The 21,989-nt window shown below is 41.0% G+C and overlaps 1 protein-coding gene across 2 annotated transcripts in view; it reads left to right on the top strand.

Annotated features, from left to right (window-relative positions):
* Window positions 1-3,986: 3,986 nt before the first annotated feature.
* Window positions 3,987-21,989, top strand: part of C16H8orf34 (chromosome 16 C8orf34 homolog) — a 372,567-nt gene continuing 354,564 nt past the window's right edge. For both annotated transcript variants that reach the window (XM_055432500.2, XM_088844611.1), the window contains exon 1: window positions 3,987-4,473. In XM_055432500.2, the coding sequence (XP_055288475.2) occupies window positions 4,147-4,473 (327 nt within the window). In that variant the 5' untranslated portion in view covers window positions 3,987-4,146. The remainder of the gene's footprint in view (window positions 4,474-21,989) is intronic.

Here is a 21,989-nt window from a genome sequence, read left to right as displayed (position 1 = left end):
GGTTACTTTCAGTCAATCTTAAAGAGACTAAATGAAATAAATTCTCAAAATGTACAGAATTTAATTAAAGATATATTTATGAAAAACATACTGTATGAAAATATACAATGTTACATGATATAAAGCACAGAGAAATATTAAGCTACAGTTCATGATTTTAAAGAGTTTGTAATTTAAAAGAGAGACTAAAGATACACATGCAATTAAATAGAAGAAGACAGAATATAAATGCCCTTTGTCAGAAGCACAGTTTAGCCTAAAAGAACATAGCTGGATTGAATTTATCTACTAAAATTTAATTCATTCATTTAACTGCTATTTATTGAGTGCCTACTATGTGGTGTTGGAGAAGACTCTTGAGAGTCCCTTGGACTGCAAGGAGATCCAACCAGTCCATTCTAAAGGAGATCAATCCTGGGTGTTCATTGGAAGGACTGATGTTTAAGCTGAAACTGCAATACTTTGGTCACCTCATGCAACGAGTTGACTCACTGGAAAAGAGTCTGATGCTAGGAAAGGTTGGGGGTGGGAGGAGAAGGGGACGACAGAGAATGAGATGGCTGGATGGCATCACCGACTCTGTGGACATGAGTTTGAGTGAACTCCAGGAGTTGGTGATGGACAGGGAGGCCTGGCGTGCTGTGATTCATGGGGTTGCGGACAGTCGGACACGACTGAGCGACTGAACTGAACTGAACTATGTGCCAGGTCTGGAGATATAGCCATTGCTAGCAAGGGATGCTGATCTTCAGAAATGAAATTCTTGACTAATTTTCAGGATACAGGGTAGAAAATGGAAGTAGCTTTAGCCTTGGAGTTTGAAAATACCGAATCAAAACCTGGCCCTATCAATTATTCATTGGGTGACTTAAGCAAATAATTTATAATCCTTTTCGCTTTATTGCAGAAATTAGAGGGTCATCTTTGATTCTCCCTTCTAACTTCATCCTAAATAAAGGTAATCAACAAATCAGTCTTTCAATGTTCCTTGAATGTTTTCCATCCTCCCCATGCTTTTATCCCCGGTCCAAAGGCTGGCCCTCATGATTTGTTTCTGGATTCCATACCTTAAATTAGGTTTGGATTAGTTTTGTTTACAGATTCTAAATTAGTTTTGCTCTTCCCATATCATTCTTCTTCAACCTGTCACACATGTTGTAACCAAAGCACCCTTTTTAAAACTTTTCCCAAGTATAACAGTCCTCTTCTCAAAACTCTTCAGTCTTGTTTCATCACCCAGGAAATGCAAGTCTGTATTTCTTAGGAAGTAAGACCTTTAGTGAGCTGAACTCTGCTTACATTTTTAACCACACACGCCAATCTTCCTCCATATCCACCTTATGTTTCTCTAACCACCAGCGTGCTTTATGCCTGTGTGCCTTTGCTCACACTACTTTTGTTTTTGTTTTTGTTTTCTTGGCTGCACCACACATGGGATTTTAGTTCCCCAGGGACTGGACTGGTACCCTGTCCCCTGCATTGGGTGTGTGGAGTCTCAACCACAGCAATGTTTTTTTTTTAATGCCAAAGTTTGAAAGTTCATCCTCATTCTCACTTCACCAATCCTATCTAGAAAATTTTAAAATTTTATTGTTCCTTTGACACATTACTCGAATGCAATCTTCTTTACAGAGCATTCCTTGATGATGTGGGCACAGGTAATTTTTTCATTCTTCAGTACTCACACAGCATATTTTATGTACCTATGTTTTATGTATATAAATACGTATTTTATATATAATGCATATGTTGGCACAATACAATATAATGTCATTATCCTTGTATATACCAATTGTCTCAAAAAGACTGAACAACTGAGAAAAAGATAAGGCCCTTCACCTTTGAATTCTCACTTCTAATGTAATGTCTGCCAAGGAGAGGCTGTGCAATGAATATTTATTCTAGTAATGAAGTTTGGGGATAAGTGGAAAGAACCAAGTGCCTTGTGGAAGAGATGGTATTTAAGGCCTTGAAAAATGTCTGAAATATTTCATGAATTTTAAAAAATATAATTTGGGGATGTCTAGTGTTTTAATATACATACACACATAAATACTATATATATCTTCATGATCTTCCCTTTACTGCTTAAGTATTTTGCCAGCAAAACTGTCTTTTCCATTCAAGGCCCTGGATGCAGTATGCTGAGCATGGTGAAGACTTATTAAGTAGGTTAATAGTCTGATTTAAAGAAACATTTTCCTCATGTCTCTTTAAAAAAGGTACCATTCTGATTCTCCGGTACTATGTGGTATTGAAATTGCCTGACTTTTTAGCTGAGTCATAGATGTCTGTATACTATAATATCAAATAAAATGCTGATATTCACTCTATATGTTTAATTTCTCCTGAATATGCTAAAAAATTTGTAAGTAAGTAGGCCTTTGATCGTCAGTGGAAAATATGTGATAACCCTGGGCACCTCACTGCTATTCAGTTTAGCTCTCCCTGGGCAGATCACCTGAGTCTGACTGTAAAAGTATTAACTTGGGCATCTTTCCAATGCAAATTATGTCTATTTCAGGTTATCAATGATGGTTAGGCTGATAGGTATTCTGGCAGGTTTCTTATCTGAATTTTGAAACAGAATTAACAATACTTTCTGGGATAGTCCATTCCTTACTAGTGCATGTTTCTACTTAAGTAGTTCCTTTAAAATACAGATAAGGGACTTTCCTGGTGGTCCTGTGGTTAAGACTTCCCCTTCCAATGCAGAGGGTGTGGGTTTGATCCCTGGTTGGGGAGCTAAGACCAAACATGCCTGGAATCCAAAAAGCAAAAACATAAAACAGAAGCAATAGTGTAACAGGTTCAAAAAATGCTTTAAAAATGGCCCATGTAGAAATAATCTTAAAAAATTAATACAAAAATTAAAAAATGTACAGATGAAAAACCACTGACACCAATAAAAAATATTATGAATAACAGAAACCCAGAACGTAGCTGCTGGCAAAAGACAAGGAAATCTCTACTCTTGCAGTCTACTTTAGGATAACTATTCCCTTCATTTTAAACCACGTTTTCTAAAATAAATCTTTTTATTTTGGCAGTACATCATGGTTAGGAGACAGAGAAGTCGGCTTTGGAGGCTTCGTTGAGTTTTCTTTTTTCCACAAGAAAGAGAACTTATGAAGGAACCTCTGCTGCCTGGAGATCTTCCCTTAGAAACCCCTGCATAATAAAGTTATTGGCTAAATTCGAGGAGCTCAGCAAAGGAGCTCAGTATTCTTGCTTGGAAAGTCCCATGGACAGAGGAACCTGGCCGACTACAGTCCAAATGGTCGCAAAGAGTCAGACACCACTGAGCGACTAAGCACACAGGCACACACACAGGAAGCATCTAAAGGAAACTTCGTTGAGTGCAATCCTGTAGTACTGGAGATGCAGCTATAGATATATAGCCATAATATATGTGGGTGGTAATCCACATGAGGATTAGGAAGGCAAACTGGAACGAGGGGCTAGCTTGCTTCCATCGCTTTCCTCCTGTCAAAACCTAAAGGTTTGCTCCCAACCTTTGGGTGTCTGGGAGTTTTCAGCGGGATTCTCAGCCCATCGACCTGCTCTAAGCTAAGTCAGACGGCCTGATGGACGGTTCCGTCATGTTCGTGGTACCCTCAGACCCACGTTCCTTCTCACAACTCTATCCACCTCGGACCCTGAGCTGGTGGAGGTGCGAGGAGAGGCTCAGGAGGAGCGGAGGGGACGACCCCCTCTCCGAAAGCCTTTGCAGCTGCCAAGGAGTAGCCAACAAGCGCCAGATTTACGTGCACTTTGAAAGAAGCATCTCCACCATTGGCTTTCCGAGCGGCGCTGTCGCTAGGGAGCGGCGGGCAGGGCGAGCCGAGACCCGGGAGCAGCCCGGGCGGGTGTTCCCGTCACTTGGGCGAGAGCGCCGCCGCGGGCGGGCACGGACACGCACGCACACGCGCGCTCGCCGCGGGTTCGAGCCCCGCAGCCCCGGTCCGCCCGAGGGCGCCCCCGGGCGCGTGCTCTAAGCAGAGCCGCACCTCCCGGCTTGCCGCCCGCCCCCTGATTCCCGCCGCCGCCGCCGGGAGGAGAAAGGGAACGGGAGCCTCGGCTCCAGGTGCCCCGGCGCGGGCGCTGCGGAGAGCTGCGGGCTTGGGGAGGAGGAGAACGCGGTGAATGAGTGCCCGCCTCGCCTCCGAGTTGTGTGAGTTGGCGGCGCCGCGTCCCGGCTTCCGGCTCTCGGCGCCCCACGCGCTCGCGGCTCCCGAGGCTGCAGCCCACGCCCGCGCCCGGAGCCCCAGCTCACCGCGCCTGGGGAGCCGAGGCTCCCGCGCTCCCGGCCCGGCCCCGGTCCAGCGGAAAGCAGGGGTGTCCCCCAGCAGAGGCGCACGGCCGCGCGCTCTCCAGCTATCTCCGTGGCCCTTCGGTCTCTCCATGGCCTCGCATCAGCAATCCCGGATCCAGGCTTACCTGGAGAAGAACAGGATCGGTCCGCTGTTTGAGGTGAGGCGCTGGGGTGCGGGCGGTCCCGTTTGTCTTGGGAAGAAGGGGTGCAGAACACCCCGGAGGGAAGGACGGGGAGAGAAGGGAGACGCCAGAGGGGCGTCTGTGCTCTGGCATTCGCTCTGCCCGGGCCAGGTGTCCTGGAACGCGGCCGCGGTCACCTCTTCGGTTACCTGGGCGCGGACAGGTGAACACTGGGAGGGCCAGCCTGACCCAGGCAGGGATAGTTTGAGGTGTCCGACTGTCCTGTACCGCTCACCACATGCACAGGAGCCCGGACGGCTGAGACGGATGGGTGCACACACTGAGTCTTACACACGCTCACTTTTTTCTTGGAATTCACACTGTCTTGCGCGTTGCTTTTTTTTTTTTTCCTCTTCCAAATGTGGGCAGTAGTAGAACCGAAAAAGGTGGAGGAGGTGCTTAGCAGTGGGATGGAATAAGGTTAGCAGGAAGAAAACTGAATTGATAGGGAGCAGGTTTCAGCAGGTGCGGGCGTGTTGAATGAAATTGTCCAGCTGAGGCGCTGACATTGGTCTCTGGATGGAAAAAAAAAAAGCCCCTTTGCATCGCAGCCCCTACCTGTGCTGGGGTGGGGGGCGGGGAAAGGGGGCGGAGAAAGGAAAAGCACACGCATATTTATAGGAGGGAGACGTGGGACTCGGAGCTGCTTTTTTCTCACCATCAGAGAATTGATGACAAAATACTGTAGGAGAAAGGAAGAGCAGGAGAGAATGAGGACTGAAACCCGACCCGGGCAGAGCGTCCCGCCGGCGGCCAGGGCTCTGGGCAGCTGCAGAGACCGGCGGGGAGGGGGTCCCCACGGCCCCCGTCCTCTCTGGTTCAGCCGTCCAGCTGGGCACCGACCTGCCGTGAGAGGATGTGGGGAGGGGGTCGAGATTCCCCACTCCCCACAATAATCCCCAAAACATTGTGGTCATTTTTGAATGTTACGTGACCGCGGTGTTTTAAGACCGAAACGCGTCGGGAGGAAGAGCTAAGCCGAGGATGAAGCACCTTCGCCAGGACCGATGAAAGGAGAATGAAAACTGCAGGGAAAACAAGGATGCAGATTAATGTCCCATCACAAAAGGGAGCAGACAAGGGTGTGATCATAACGGGCTTCACGTTACCGAGATTTTCAAGATCCCTTATTTTTCTGACCAACTTTTAAGTTAACAATGTACTGTCTTGATATATGCAACCATTATTTCAACCCAAACTCATTGTTGTAGAGTATTCATAAAGTCCTACAGTGTATGTATTGATTCTTGTTTTTGCCAAAAGTGTGAACAAAGGAAGTCCACAAAAGCAGAGTATTAATAGAGTATTAACAGAATTGCTGGCGCTACTTGAATTCCTTTCTTTGCCTTTAGTCTAAAGATTAGAGACTATATACAAATTTGTATATCTATATATTAAATTATGTATATGCATATACTAAATACACCTACGTATATTTAAGGGAGAAACATAATAACCCTCTGTGGCACAGTTGATTACATCAAAAGAAACATACATACATTTAGAGTGTTTCTTCTCTAGAATATAAAGTATAGTTTACCAGGAAGAATAGATGAATTGTTTTTAATTGATGCTGTTGGTGTTTGTTAACTTTTAAAATTCCCCAGATCCTCTCCAAGTGATAATAATAGAGTTTGGAATATATGTAAACTTTCTACATAATTAGGAACTAGATCCAACTTTGTTTTTATTAAATGTTCACATTTTCAGGTGCTGACTAGCTAGTTCCATTGATGAATCGTAAGTGATGGTAAAATTATGTCATGAAGTGTTAGACCTCCTCACTAAAAAACAAACAAGGACAGAATCATACGCTTTGTATTTTATTGATTTGGGGGAGTAACATATTACATATACTTCAATATTAGCTTGGATTACAGTTTGAGTAGTTAATTCTTTAAGGTTGATGTGCACTGTAAGTGATTAAAGGGAGAAAATGGATAAGTTCTCTTCTACTTGAAGAAGAGTTCCTTATGCAACATTTTGTTTTTTTTTAAACATGAGAGAGCTTAGTTTTTGAGAGTAGAATTATATACGCTTTACAAAATTAGAAAATCTCCTCATACTAGAAAATTAGTGAAGCTAGTGTAAAATGGACATATTGATCTATCATTCTCAAAGCTCTGAGGACTTTAGCTAATGGTGCTCATAAAAACTGCTTCAAGAGATCAGAACAGGAGCTGGGGCATCTGAATTTAGTAGGAAGTAGCACACAGGACGGAGCAGGCAATGGCAAGCCACTCCAGTGCTCTTGTCTGGAAAACCCCATGGACGGAGGAGCCTGGTGGGCTGCAGTCCGTGGGGTCGCTAAGGGTCGGACATGACGGAGCGACTTCACTTTCACTTTTCACACATTGGAGAAGGAAATGGCAACCCACTCCAGTGTTCTTGCCTGGAGAATCCCAGGGACGGGGGAGCCTGGTGGGCTTCCATCTATGGGGTCACACAGAGTCGGACACGACTGAAGTGACTTAGCCAGCCAGCCAGCACAAAGGAGGAGAAGGCAATGGCAACCCACTCCAGTACTCTTGCCTGGAGAATCCCATGGATGGAGGAGCCTGTCCATGGGATTGCTAAGAGTCAGACATGACTTCACTTGCACTTTTCACTTTCATGCATTGGAAAAGGAAATGGCAACCCACTCCAATATTCTTGCCTGGAGAATCCCAGGGACAGAGGAGCCTGTTGGGCTGCCGCCTATGGGGTCACACAGAGTCAGACACGACTGACGCGACTTAGCAGCAGCAGCAGTAGCAGCACAAAGGACTGTCACATATTTAATTCTTGGGCCACATTGTAAGAAACAATGATATAAGCTAAAATCTCCATTTACCAATCACAAATTGTAATCATTAGGTGATGCCAGGTTTTATTATCTGTGCTTTGTTGTGATTTGTGTGTGTGTGTGTGTGTGTTGAGACACTGGAGTTGGTGACATAGGCTTACATTAGTTTTGAAAATATACAGAACCAGACAGTACCTTCCCCTTACAGATCTTGTTAGGACTGTTTTAAAGAAACACATTGGAGTGAGACACTTTAAAGACAGCACATGAATGTTACTTAAAACAATAGCAAGGGTAACATATACTGGTAGTGAGAACACTTGTATCTTTTTTTAAACCCATACAGGTTATTTACTTAGTTAATTTCTTACTTAGTTTACTTATTTCTAACATTTTATCACAGAAAATTATTGGTTGGGATGGTGCTCAGGGCAGTCATATATCTTGGTTCAAGAGTGGTCACACTCACAAGGTCACACTCAGTCTTGTGTGTGTGGGTCATCCTCACACTGACACATACAAGTGTGGGAAATCCTACACCATATAAAATCACTTATATGTGGAATCTAAAAGAAAAATGATACAAATGAACTTATTTACAAAACAGAAACAGATCCACTGAGGTAGAAAACAAATGCATGGTTACCAAAGGGGGAGAGGGGGAGGGAGGGATTAATTAGGAGTTTGCAATCAACAGATACACACCACTGTATATAAAAGAAATAACAAGCTATAGCACAGAGAACTCTACTCAATATCTTGTAACAACACATAATGGAAAAGAATTTGAAAAAGATTATATATTCATATACATATATATGCACATAGTCATATATATATGAATCACTTTACTGTGTCCCTGTGTACATTGTAATCAACTGTACTTCAGTTTAAGAAAGCAGTGGTAACAAGGCCTCCCCTGTAATAAAATCCATGCCAAGAGACATCATAATGAAATTTCTAGGGAAAAAAGAAGAGATTAAAATCTTGAAAGCAGCCAGAGAAATGCAACACTATCTCTATAGAGGAAAAAACAGTTAGAAAGGCACCAGATTTCTCATCATACCCATGATGGTTAGGAGGCAATGGAATGGTATTTTTCAAGTGTTGAAAAAATAGAATCTAGAATTCTATAGAGAAAATATCCTTCAGAAATAAAAGGGAAACCAAGAGAATTTGTCATCAGCAGTCCTTCCTGAAAAGTATGGCTAAAGGAATTTCTCTAAACAGAAAGGCAATGATAAAAGAAGAAGGAAGTTTAGAACATCAGGAAAGAGAAAGAACATGGAGAGAGCAAAAATACAAATGAGTACATTTGTATGATTGAAGTTCTAATTATGACAATGCCAGATGTGGTTCTAAATGTATATAGAAGAAATACTTAAGAAAATTGTATTATTAATATAATCAGGGAAGAGAAAAGGAGTACAAAGGAGGTAAGGTTTCTGTTCTTCACTTGAGCTGGTAAAATGACAACACCTGATGATTAATTCTGCATGTGTAATATAATATGTAGTATGTACATGCGTGCTCAGTTTCTTAGATATGTCTGACTCTTTGTGACCCCATGGATTGTAGCCCACCAGGCTCCTCTGTCCATGGAGATTCTCCATGCAAGAATATGGGAGTGGGTTGCCAATTCCTCCTCCACGGGATCTTCCTGACCCAGGGATTGAACCCGAGTCTCTTGCATCTCCCATATTGACAGGCAAATTCTTTATGTAACACTGTGCCATCTGGGAAGCCTCAGTTCAGTTCAGTTCAGTTCAGTTGCTCAGTCATGTCTGACTATTTGCGACCCCATGAATCGCAGCACGCCAGGCCTCCCTGTCCATCGTCAACTCCTGGAGCCTACCCAAACTCCAATGAGTCAGTGATGCCATCCAACCATCTCATCCTCTGTCGTCCCCTTCTCCTTCTGTCCTCAATCTTTCCCAGCATCAAGGTCTTTTCAGATGAATCAGCTCTTCACATCAGGTGGCCAAAGTATTGGAGTTTCAGCTTCAACATCAGTCCTTCCAATAAACACCCAGGACTGATCTCCTTTAGGATGGACTGATTGGATCTCCTTGCAGTCCAAGGGACTCTCAAGAGTCTTCTCTAACACCACAGTTCAAAAGCATCAATTCTTCGGCACTCAGCTTTCTTCACAGTCCAACTCTCACGTCCATACATGACCACTGGAAAAACCATAACCTTGACTAGATGGAGCTTTGTTGGCAAAGTAATGTCTCTGCTTTTTAGTATGCTGTCTAGGTTAGTCATAACTTTCCTTCCAAGGAGTAAGCGTCTTTTAATTCCATGGCTGCAATCACCATCTGCAGTGATTTTGGAGCCCCCAAAATAAAGTCAGCCACTGTTTCCACTGTTTTCCAGTCTAATTGCCATGAAGTGATGGGATCAGATGCCATGAGCTTAGTTTTCTGAATGTTGAGCTTTAAACCAACTTTTTCACGCTCCTCTTTCACTTTCATTAAGAGGCTCTTAAGTTCTTCTTCACTTTCTGCCATAAGGGTGGTGTCACTTGCATATCTGAGGTTATTGATATTTCTCCCGGCAGTCTTGATTCCAGCTTGTGCTTCCTGCAGCTCAGCGTTTCTCAAGATGTGCTCTGCATATAGGTTAAATAAGCAGGATGATAATATACAGCCTTGATGGACTTCTTTTCCTACTTGGAACCAGTCTGTTTTTCCATGTCCAGTTCTAACTGTTGAGGTTTCTCAAGAGGCGGGTCAGGTGGTCTGGTATTCCCATCTCTTTTAGAATTTTCCACAGTTTATTGTGGTCCACACAGTCAAAAGCTTTGGCATAGTCAATAAAGCAGAAATAGATTTTTTTCTGGAACTCTCTTGCTTTTTTGATGATCCAGCGGATGTTGGCAATTTGATCTCTAGTTCCTCTGACTTTTCTAAAACCAGGTTGAACATGTGAAAGTTCATGGTTCAGGTATTGTTGAAGCCTGGCTTGGAGAATTTTGAGCATTTCTTTACCAGCGTGTGAGATGAGTGCAATTGTGCAGAAGTTTGAGCATTCTTTGGCATTTCCTTTTTTTGGGATTGGAATGAAGACTGACCTTTTCCAGTCCTGTGGCCACTGCTGAGTTTTCCAAATTTGCTGACATATTGAGTGCAGCAGTTTCACAGCATCCTCTTTTAGGAGTTGAAATACTAGGGCAAGTAAAAAATCTATACAATAAGATGCCCTCAAAAAAATATAGGTAAATAAAAATGAAATTTTAAAAAATGTGAAAACAACCCACAGGAACAGGAAAATGGAGAAAAAAAAGAGAGAACAAACAGAAAAACAAACGAAAAAAAAAACCATGGCAGGCTTTAGTCCTAATATGTCAATAATTGAATGCAAATGGTCTAAATATACCAGTTAAAAGATAGATTGTCAGAATGGATTAAAAACACGATCCAACTAAATGCTGTCTCTAAGAAACTCATTTCAAATATAAAGATATAAGCAGGATACAAGTAAAAGGATGGAAAAAATATGCAGACATCAAGAGAAAGCAGGAGTGGCTATGTTAATGTCAGATAAAGTAGACTTTAGAGGAAAGAAAATTACCAGAGACAGGAGTTGTCATTGCATAATAATAGAAGGGTTAACCCAAGAGTAAGAGCAGTCGTGTGTGTATATACTGAGCAGCAGAGTCACAAACTGCACAAAGCAGAAACTGATAGAACAAAAAAGAAAAATAGACAAATCTGTAATTATAGTTCAAGATTTCAAAACCCCTTTCTTGACATTGGAAGAACAACTTGACAGGAAAACAGAAATGCTACAGGAGAAAGCAACAGCACATCAGACAACAGGATCTAGTTGACATTTGTAGACTGCTCTATGCAACAGCAGCAGAAAACACATTCTTTTCAAGTTGCATGGAATGCATATAGAGACAGACCATTCCCTGAACCACAAAACAACCCTCAATTGAAATCATACAAATGTTTTCTCCATGACAGTGGGATAAAACTAGAAGTCAGTAATAGAAAGAAAAGAGGGAAATTCCCCCAACACTGGGAAGCTGTACATCACACTTCTACCTAATCTACTGGTCAAAGAAGTAATCACAAGGAAATAAAAACACATCAAACCATGAAATGGAAGATATGTTAAAATTTGTGAGATGCAGCTCAATCAGGGTGGAGAGGGAATTTTATAACACTAAAATGCATATGATAAAATAGTGGATGATATGACTGACCTAAATAGGACTGCTCTTTCTTTGCCATTCCTCTGTCCACTCCTAATAGTAGGAGACAGTCTATCCAATGAGAGAGAGGGCCCTTCTTCTGCAGTTAAGGATATGTGAATATCAGTAAGGTGATAACAATAAGTATTTGTTCATATATCATGTCTTGTATCTAGAAGTAGATCTTAAGTTCCTGAAGGTGGGAAACAAGTGCCTCCTGCTTTATTGTGTATCTATTCTAGTGTCTAGTGGAGCCCAGACTATAAATCAGGTGCTCAGCTGATATTAAACAAAATTTTATTCAGTTTGTTTAATTGAGTTAAACAAAACATTGAGGTGTGTATATTTTTCCTTTCTATGGAGAACAAACATTGAAGATAGAACCAGCTAGCAAATACTATCTTGAAGTATATTCCTTTAAGACCTAGAGCAAAATATCCCACATCCCATTAATTAACCTTTATGTACAGTGAATAACTTATAATTATGTACTTAATTACCTAGTTCACTTTCAGCCATATTTTCTGCTTTTTAATATCTGCTTCCTAGAGAGGGCCTGATAAATTAATTCACACCGCTCTACAAGGCTTAGTGCGTAACTCCTCCCTCTTTCAAGTGCATTTGCATTTAACACGGAGGAAGATACAGGACAATGTTCTGTTGTTGTTCAGTCTCTCAGTTGTATCTGACTCTTTGTGACTCCATGAATTGTAACGTGCCAAGCTTTCCCTGTCCTTCACTGTCTCCTGGAGTTTGCTCAAACTCATGTCCATTGAGTCAGTGATGCTGTCTAACCATCTCATCCTGCGTTGCCCCTTCTCCTCTTGCCTTCAGTCTTTCCCAGCATCAGGGTCTTTTCCAGTGAGTCAGCTCTTAGCATCAGGTGGCCAAAGTATCGGAGCTTCTGCTTCAGCATCAGTCCTTCAAATGAATTTTCAGGGTTGATTTTCTTTAGGATTGACTAGTTTGATCTCCTTCCTGTCCAAGGGACTCTCAAGAGTCTTCTCCAACATCACAGTTCAAAAGTATCAATTCTTCGGCTCTCAGCCTTCTTTATGGTCCAGCTCTCACACCAGTATGTGACTATTGGAAACACCACAGCTTTGACTATATGGACCTTTGTCGACAAAATGATATCTCTGTTTTTAATATGCTGTATGAGTTTGTCATAGCTTTTCTTCAAGGGAGCAAGCGTCCTTTAATTTTGTGGCTTCAGTCACTGTCTGCAGTGATTTTAGAGCCCAGGAAAATAAAATCTGTCACTGTTTCCACTTTTTCCCCATGTATTTGCTGTGAAGTTATGGGCCTGGATCCATAGTCTTGGTTTTTTGAATGCTGAGTTTTAAGCCAGCTTTTTAAATTTCCTCTCCCACCTTCATCAAGAGGCTCTTCAGTTTCTCTTTGCTTTCTGACATTAGAGTGGTAACAACTGCATTTCTGAGGTTGTTGATAATTCTCATGGCAATCTTATTTCTATCTTGTGATTCATCCAGCCTGTCATTTTGCGTGATGTACTCCTGCATGTAAGTTAAATAAACAGGGTGACAATATACAGGAAGAGTACTGGAGTGGTTTGCCATCCCATACTACAGTGGACCATGTTTTGTCAGAACTCTCCACTATCACCCGTCTGTCTTGAGTGGCCCTGCAAGACATGTCTCATAGCTTCATTGAGTTGTGCAAGCCCCTTCACCACGACAAGGCTGTGATCCATGAAGTGGGTGCATAGTAGGTATTCTACTAAATAGTTGTCAGTACATTTATGAATGAAGACAACCTGGACCAATCTGTCACATCTCAAAATTATGGTTTGTGTATGAGTTATATTTTGTAGTAGGAATCTGGAAATGTTCTCAGCAGTTTATGGGAGATTTCACTGTCTTAAAAATTCATCACAAGTTTGTCTTTTCAACAGCTATTAAATTCTTCAGTGCATCATGTTTGGAACTTCATTTCCACTCATTTGGTACTTATTGGATGCTGTATTACATACTGAGAAGTATAAATGTATTTAAAAGGTTTCCTATCCTCAAAAACTCCTGTATATTTATTAATAGAAAATACTGATACACTTGGGACACTCTGAACCATTCTGTTCTGATAATTTTGCAGAAGCACACCTTGATTTTCTTGGTGCTTGTTCCACTTCATGCTCGTCAGTATATTCCATCATTATGCTATAAGAAGTAAAAAAATTCATATTTAAAATTCACATTTAGAGATTAGTTTTCAAGAAATTTAGCTTTGAAATCAGGTATGTAAATCGAATAAGGTAAAGGGCAGATTTGTTAATGGAATATCTTCTGTTGTTACTATTTTTGTTCCTGAAAGTTCTTAGCAACAGAAAGACATCTAAACATGAATCAGTAACAGCATCTAAATCATCTGATAGTTGGATAGTGCTCTATGTGAAATGCATTGATAGTTTTAGGTTGTAAGTTGTTCCTTTAACATAAAAAGATCAGTTTCTTTTTGAAGTATAACCTGCAGCATACAGGAGTGTATTCCCTCACTGTTTGAACATATTGATCTAAATTCATAGTGATCAAGCTGTATTGAATTGAGAATGCATTTAATTTGCCTGTACATTGAAATAACGTTTCTATTTGTATGGCGTGAACTCCATTGTATAAGACATTGTAGGTGCATGTTTTTGAGACATTGATTCACTACTCTTGTACTCCTAAGAATTCTCACCATAGGACCTGGTGTTGTTTTGTTTATTTCACCTTTTCCCAATACATTTTTTATTTCCCAATTATAATAACCATCTTAACATTATATAAAATTATAATTTAAATAGCTACAATTAATTAAACAGAGTATTAGTCTATTCTGACCGGAAATATTTCTGGAAGCATTCCCTAGTATCTTTCCTCTTAGTGATGTAACAATAATATGAAAAACAACACTGTTAAAATATGCAGATGGAGATTTCTTCAGTGGTCCAGTGGCTAAGACTCCGCACTTGCAATGCAAAAGGCCTGGGTTCTATCCCTGGGCAGGGAATTGAGTCCCATATGCCACAGCTGGGAGTTTACATGCTGCAACTAAAAAGTCCATATGCCACAACTAAGACCCTGGACAGCCAAGTGAATAAATAAATACTAAAAAATATATGCATATATATATATATATATATATATATGTTGTTGTTCAGTTGTGAAGTCATGTTCGCTTCTTTGTGATCCCGTGGACTGCAGCATGCCAGGTTTGCCTGTCCTTCACTGTCTCCCAGTTTGCTCAAATTCATGTCCATTGAGTTGGTGATGTTATCTAACCATTTCATCATCTGCTGCACAGGTGACAAATACTCTGCTTTTTGGAAGCTCACAAAAAGTCTTAGCTTTTGCAGAATTATTTTCAGTCTAACCCTCGCTTAACATTAAGTTAAGACATTGAGGTCTGTGTACACTTGGCTACATCTCATTGCTACGATCTAGAGATAGGTCAGGAATCCAAGACAGAGGTCAGAGTCACTCAGTTTGCAAATAGTTCAGTTTTGAGAAATAATATTTAAAGAAGAATTCCTGAAGTGCATTAAGTCCTCAAGTTATTAAAAGTATATTTTAGGATACAGTTAGTTGAGCAATGATTTGGATACCCAGTCTGCATAAAGTTGCCCTATGGAAGAATTACTTTTGCTGAGCTGAACTGTGGAGTGATTTCAGAAACTGCTCCTGAGAGTCATTTCTCAAATTAGACCATGAAAATGCACAGTTTTGTCTACTATGGGATGTGTGGAGTGGCATTCTCATATCATTAGGCAGCATCTTTTGTAAGAACTACTGCACATTTTAATAATGTCAAAAATAGTATATAAATATTCTGAATTGTGTACCTGTATTTCCTCCCTCCTTTTTTTTTTTGTTGACGTAGGTTTCTGGAAAACTCATAGCCTAATGATAAAATGTAGGCCATTTTCATGACGACTCATACACTCGTTCTTTTTCCCATATTGTCTTCATTTGTTTTACTTTATCTTTTCCCTCCCACTTTTTTTTAATGCCATTTGATCGTAATTTCTGCTGCTTTGGAGAGTGCCTTCAATTCTTTCTGAAATAAGGCTGAATACAAGTTTGATATAAATCATAAAGTGACCCACCCATAATCTGAATAAATTAGGTGCATTACAGGATACATTTGAATGATGTTTCCTATTAATACACACTGTCACTGACTTTCTTTTTGGAAATATTTCTTTGACTTCTTCTGGATTGTTTAGGCAGAATTTATTTGCAGGATGATGTCTCCTGGGATGAGTCTATTGAGGAGCAGAGATGAAGCTTCCTGAAAGTCAAGATCTGAGACTCAGGGTCTTTGCTTGATCTGTTTTCTCTTGAAAGTTTTCCCCTCAAGATCTCCTGTGCTGGCTTCTCTTCCATTCAGAAGTTTAAATATCTCATCAAAGAGGATCTCACAGATAACTTTTTTTTTTTTTTTTTTTGGCCATGCCACTTGGCTGGTGGGATCTTAGTCCCTTGGCACTGAAAGTGCAGAGTCCTAGCCACTGGACTGCTAGGGATTTCCCACGGAGAGCTCAATCTAATGGCTTCCCAGTTAGTCTCCATCATGCCACACCGTTTTATTTCCATACTCATCAGTCTCTGGCTTTTTCTTCTTATTCATTTGTTCAATATATGACTCTCCCTTATAAATATATCCTCCAAGAGGAAAGGGACTTGGTCTCCCTTTTTCTGACTTATCCCAGTGATGCACAGTAGCCCATTTCTTGCAGCTGGCTTTCATTCTTATTCCTCTTACCAAACATTTAAAAAAGAGTTAAATAAACCTCTCCCCAGGTAGGATATTTTAGAGCCATTAAAAATGTAGAAGAAATGAGTTCGAAATTACATTTGCAACATTTTTATAACTGTTTTGACATACAAAAAGAATGGAAATAATAATGGTTTATAGTTTTTATATAAGGTACCAAGTTGATAGGCACTTTTTGCTCCCACAAACCATCCAATTTTTCAGGCTCTCTGTATTACTGCATTGTTTCTTATTTCTTTTAGTATGAAGTTCTTTATTTAATATCATTTTGTCTTCTAGAGGCCCTTATTGAGGCCCATGTGAGTACTGTATTTGCATGTTAATGGTACTTTTCTTGCCAATTAGAACCTTCATGGAGAGTTTTGGCAGAGGTTGGGAGGAAAACACTAATAGAGTTGATGAAATCAGAAATGATGATGTTGAGAGGACGGGAACAGGTAGAGTGAAAATGAGGACCAGGTGAGTAGGAATGGTGCCAGGTGGGGAGTGGAAAGGAGTGAGTCAAACAGTTTCAGAAACGACCCTTGAATCATGCTGTACCCACTCTCTCAATTTCTCTTTTAAGCACTTTATTAACACAGAACTGTGGATTTTACCTGCCAACTGGCTTCACAAAACTCTTTATTTTATCCTGTGCACCAGATCCTTGTCAGAATACTCAGGAATCGATTGCCCCAAGCTTGAAGAGGCTTTAAAACTGAGATAGACTCAAGAAGGTGACCAAAAGCTTTGTAGAGGAAATACATTGCATTTCATTTGGACATGAAAGGCCAGACCGGTCTTCGCTGGTGGCTCAGATGGTAAACAATCTGCCTGCAATGCAGGAGACCCGGGTCGGTTCCTGGATCTGGACGACCCCCTGGAGAAGGGAATGGCAACCCACTCCAGTATTCTTGCCTGGGAAATCCCATGGACAGAAGAGCCTGGTGTGCTACAGTCCACAGGGTCGCAAACAGTTGGACATGACTGAGTGTCTGAAACTAGCTTACTTATAAGGCCAAACTGAAATCTGCTGTAACATCAATGGGTTGATACATGGTCCATGATATTTTTGAGTGGGTACTATTTGATAGGCTTTTCTGTGTAGCACATCTTTTAGGTGCCTTAAACTCGAGTGACAAAAAAGGAGCCAGAACATCTCACAAAGTCCTACTCTCCTTGCGTCCTTGTTTCAGTGATGGTTTAAGAATTATTCCCAAGACCCAGATATCTTTCTCTCCTCCCTTTCCTTCAACAGATATATCCAGTGAATTATCAGATGCTTTCAATTAGGTCTTGTGAAAAGACTCTCGTACAAAACACTTCCCTTTCTCTCTGAATCATTGTCAGCATAATCCTGGCACCTGCACAAGTCCATCGTACTGCCCTGTCCTGATCCATTCTACATGTGGCTAACACACTGACCATCCAAACAGTGATATTTACCATGTATTTCTCTACTAAAAAAATAAATATACGGGCTCTCTGATGATTCAGCAGTAAAGAATCTACAATGGAAGAGATGCAGGTTTGATCCATGAGTCAGGAAGGTATCCTGGAAAAGGAAATTGCAACTCACTCCAATATTCTTGCCTGGAGAGTACCATGGACAGAGAAGCCTGGTGGGCTGCAGTCCATGGGGGTTGCAAAGAGTTGGACGCAACTTAGTGACTAAACAGCAAAGTTGGCCTAGGTAACAAACTAATGCAATTGACTATATAGTACTTTACTGTAATAGGTTTATAATACTTTTAACACAAATGATACATGAAAAAAAAACACAAAAATAAAGCATTTTTAATCTTACAGTACTTGCCAAGTGCTTCATTTGTGTCTGACTCTTTGAGACCCTGTGGACTGTAGCTCACCAGGCTCCTCTGTCCATGGGGATTCTCCAGACAAGAATACTGGAGTGGATTGCCATGCCAGACTCCAGGGGATCTTCCTGATCCAGGGGTCAAACCCATGTCTCTTAAGTCTCCTGCATTGGCAGGTGGGTTCTTTATCACTAGCACCACCTGGGAAGCTCCAGTCTTACAGTACAGTACCTTGAAAAGTACAGTAGTACGCTGTAACAGCTGGCACACAAGGGCTGGCATCGAGTGACCAGGCAAGAAGAGAAGACTGGAGAAGAGAGGTGGTGGGACATGGTAGACCTGAAGGATCCAGCAGTAGGAGACCGAGGGCAGGCTGCAGTTTTATTCATACCTAACTTGATGGAGCACGTTTACATCTTTGAAAGTTAGCGACTTGAAGGTCTGAGTGTAGGGAATTTACTGTACCTTCCCTTTTCAACATGAGCTGCTCACCAGGGTATAGTTAAGCTAAGCCTCTTTCATTAAATATGGTGTGTACTCTCCTAACTTCCCTAGATTTTCCATTTCTTTGAACTCCTTTTGCATTTAGGGGCCTAGCCACTCATTTTTTGTGGTTCACCGCGTTGTTACTTCACTACTTTCTGGGTTATGGTTTGTCTTTCTAAACATACTGTTGGCTTTTTCCTCTGATTTTTTTTTTTCCAGAGCATCCAACTTATAGGCATCATAAGAAGTTAATTGAATGCTTGTTGAATGAATAAATGAGTAAAAACTGCATGGTCTTCAGAAACAGAAAGTAGTCTTTACTTTTATACACAAAGCAGGCAAAACCTTTGGAGTCTTTCTAAGTTTCACAATGAAAAATATGCAAAGACCTCAAAGAAGGTTAAAAGAGGATCTACAGAGATAAAAAGAATTAAAATCTGTGTAATCAGCTGTGTGAGTCAACTGATGCCCTTATTTGTGTGTGTGACAGACTGATTTGGATTTTTTGTTGTTTATAACAGAAGAGTCCTAGGTTATCCTTGTAAGGACAAATATTGTAATTGGTGTAAAGTTAAAATATGTCTGTTTATATGATTCCATTCGATCTATGTGAGCATGAGGAATATGAGGCAGAAGTAAAAGCCATCGTTTTTTGTTTGTTAAAATGATTGCCTTCTCTCTCTCATAGGGGCTTCCTTGGTGGCTCAGATGGTAAAGAATCCACCTGCCACTGCAGGAGACTGGAGTTCTATTGCTGGGTTGGGACGATCCCCTAGAGAAGGGAATGGCTACCCACCCCAGTATTCTTGCCTGGAGAAACCCATGGACAGAGAAGCCTGGAAGGCTACAGTCCACGGGGTTGCAAAGAGTCGGACATGACTAAGTACACTCCCAAAGGGTTTACATCTGAGTTTCTTGAATGGAGGGTGTGTTTTTCTTTTTTTTTCTCACAATGTCTTGTATTGACTAAATAATGAAGATTATTTATTAAAACCATAGCATATGTAAAAATTAATTCTCAACTTGAAGTTTTCTTCATTAACCCCGAGATTTTATCATTGAATATCCAGTGGAGTCCACACTTGCTTTTCATTAATGTAGAACAAATGCATCAGTGGGCTACAGATAGATAAATTAATCATTCTTACTCTATGCCGGACCAGTGAAGATGCTAGCAAATCTATATTGATTAGTTTGCTTTCTTTGTACTTTACTATATATTTGAAAGTGCGAAAGCTGTTGAGCTTGGTTAAGTCCTGACACAGAGGGTTTCAGGTCCGACCTGTTCCGTGAAAGAAGCACGAGGAGGTGTTGCTGCTGCTAAGTCACTTCAGTCGTGTCCGACTCTGTGCGACCCCATAGATGGAAGCCCACCAGGCTACCCCTTCCCTGGGATTCTCCAGGCAAGAACACTGGAGCGGGTTGCCATTTCCTTCTCCAATGTGTGAAAGTGAAAAGTGAAAGTGAAGTTGCTCAGTCGTGTCCGACCCTTAGCGACCCCATGGACTGCAGCCCACCAGGCTCCTCCATCCATGGGATTTTCTAGGCAAGAGTACTGGAGTGTCTTGCCATTGCCTTCTCCACGAGGAGGTGTTACCACTGTTCATTTTCTGAGTTTGGACAAGAAAGTGGATTTCATTATGATGAAGGAAGGTTTTAATTTTTATTTTAAATGTGCACCTAGGAACATGTCAAATTCCCTTATTTATATTTATTTAGCCTGAAATTATTTTGAATTTTCCTTTGTAGACAGCCACATTGTGAAAATAATAGTGTCATTTGTTTCTTTCTAGTCATTTTAAGTTTTCTCTTTTTTTGAGTCTTCATATGATGGCTGTTATTAGTGAAAAAAAGAAAAATGGCCATTTTTTCTATTCAATCTCAATAGTTTTTGTCTTTTTTTTTTTCCATCTGTGTCTTATTCTCTTGACTAAGATCTCTAATACAGTGTTGAATAGAAGTGGTAATATTTTATGTTTTTTGACTGTGTCCTGATTTAAGAAGAATAAAGCTCTGGTAAAGGCTAGCTATCTCTTCAAGAAAATTAGAGATACCAAGGGAACACTTCATGCAAAGATGGGCACAATAAAGGACAGAAATGGTATGGACCTAACAGAAGCAGAAGATATTTAGAAGAGGTGGCAAGAATACACAGAAGGACTATACAAAAAATATCTTCATGATCCATATAACCAAGTGATGGTGTGATCACTCACCTAGAGCCAGACATCCTGGAATATGAAGTCAAGTGGGCCTTAGGAAGCATCACTATGAATAAAGCTAGTAGAGGTGATGGAATTCCATTTGAGCTATTTGAAATCCTAAAAGATGATACTGTGAAAGTGCTACACTCAATATGCCAGCAAATTTGGAAAACTCAGCAGTGGCCACAGGACTGGAAAAGGTCAGTTTTCATTCCAATCCCAAAGAAAGGCAATGCCAAAGAATGTTGAGATGGCCACACAATTGCACTCATCTCACACGCTAGCAAAGGAATGCTCAAAATTCTCCAAGCCACGCTTTAACAGTAAATGAACCATGAATTTCCAGATGTTCAAACTGGGTTTAGAAAAGGCAGAGGGACCAGAAGTCAAATTACCAACAACCATTGCATCTTTGAAAAAGCCAAGAGAGTTCCAGAAAAACACCTACTTCTGCTTTATTGATTATGCCAAAGCCTTTGACTCTGTGGATCACAACAAACTGTGGAAAATTCTTAAAGAGATGGGAATACCAAACCACCTGACCTGCCTCCTGAGAAATCTGTATTCAGATCAAGAAGCAATTAAGAACCAGACATGGAACAAAGGACTGGTTCCAAATTGGGAAAGGAATACGTCAAGGCTGTATATTGTTATCCTGCTTATTTAACTTATATGCAGAGTACAAAATGCTGGGCTGGACGAAGCACAAGCTGGAATCAAGATTGCCAGGAGAAATATCAATAACCTCAGATACACAGATGACACCGCCCTATGGCAGAAAGTAAAGAAGAACTGAAGAGCCTCTTGATGAAAGTGAAAGAGGAGAGTGAAAAAGTCGGTTTAAAACTCAACATTCAATAAACGAAGATCATGGAATCCAGTCACATCACTTCATGGCAAATAGATGGGGAAAAAAGTGGAAGGCAGTGGAAAAAAAGTGGAAACAGTGACAGGCTGTTTTCTTAGGCTCCAAAATCACTGCAGCTGGTGACTGCAGCCATGAAATTAAAAGACACTTGCTCCTTGGAAGAAACACTATGACCAACCTAGACAGCATATTAAAAAGCAGAGACTTCACTTTGCCAACAAAGGTCTGTCTAGTCAAAGCTATGGTTTTTCTAGTAGTCCTGTATGGATGTGAGAGTTGGACTATAAAGAAAGCTGAGTGCTGAAGAATTGATGGTTTTGAACTGTGGTTTCGGAGGAGACTCTTGAGAAAGCTTTGGAGAAGAAGGAGATCAAAC

The sequence above is a fragment of the Moschus berezovskii genome, chromosome 16 (genome assembly GCF_049115385.1).
Source record: "Moschus berezovskii isolate FMDL1 chromosome 16, NW_MosBer_1.0, whole genome shotgun sequence".
NCBI classification, from domain to species: domain Eukaryota; kingdom Metazoa; phylum Chordata; class Mammalia; order Artiodactyla; family Moschidae; genus Moschus; species Moschus berezovskii.
Note: the sequence above shows the minus strand (reverse complement) of the source record. Positions and strands in the feature narration are given on the sequence as shown.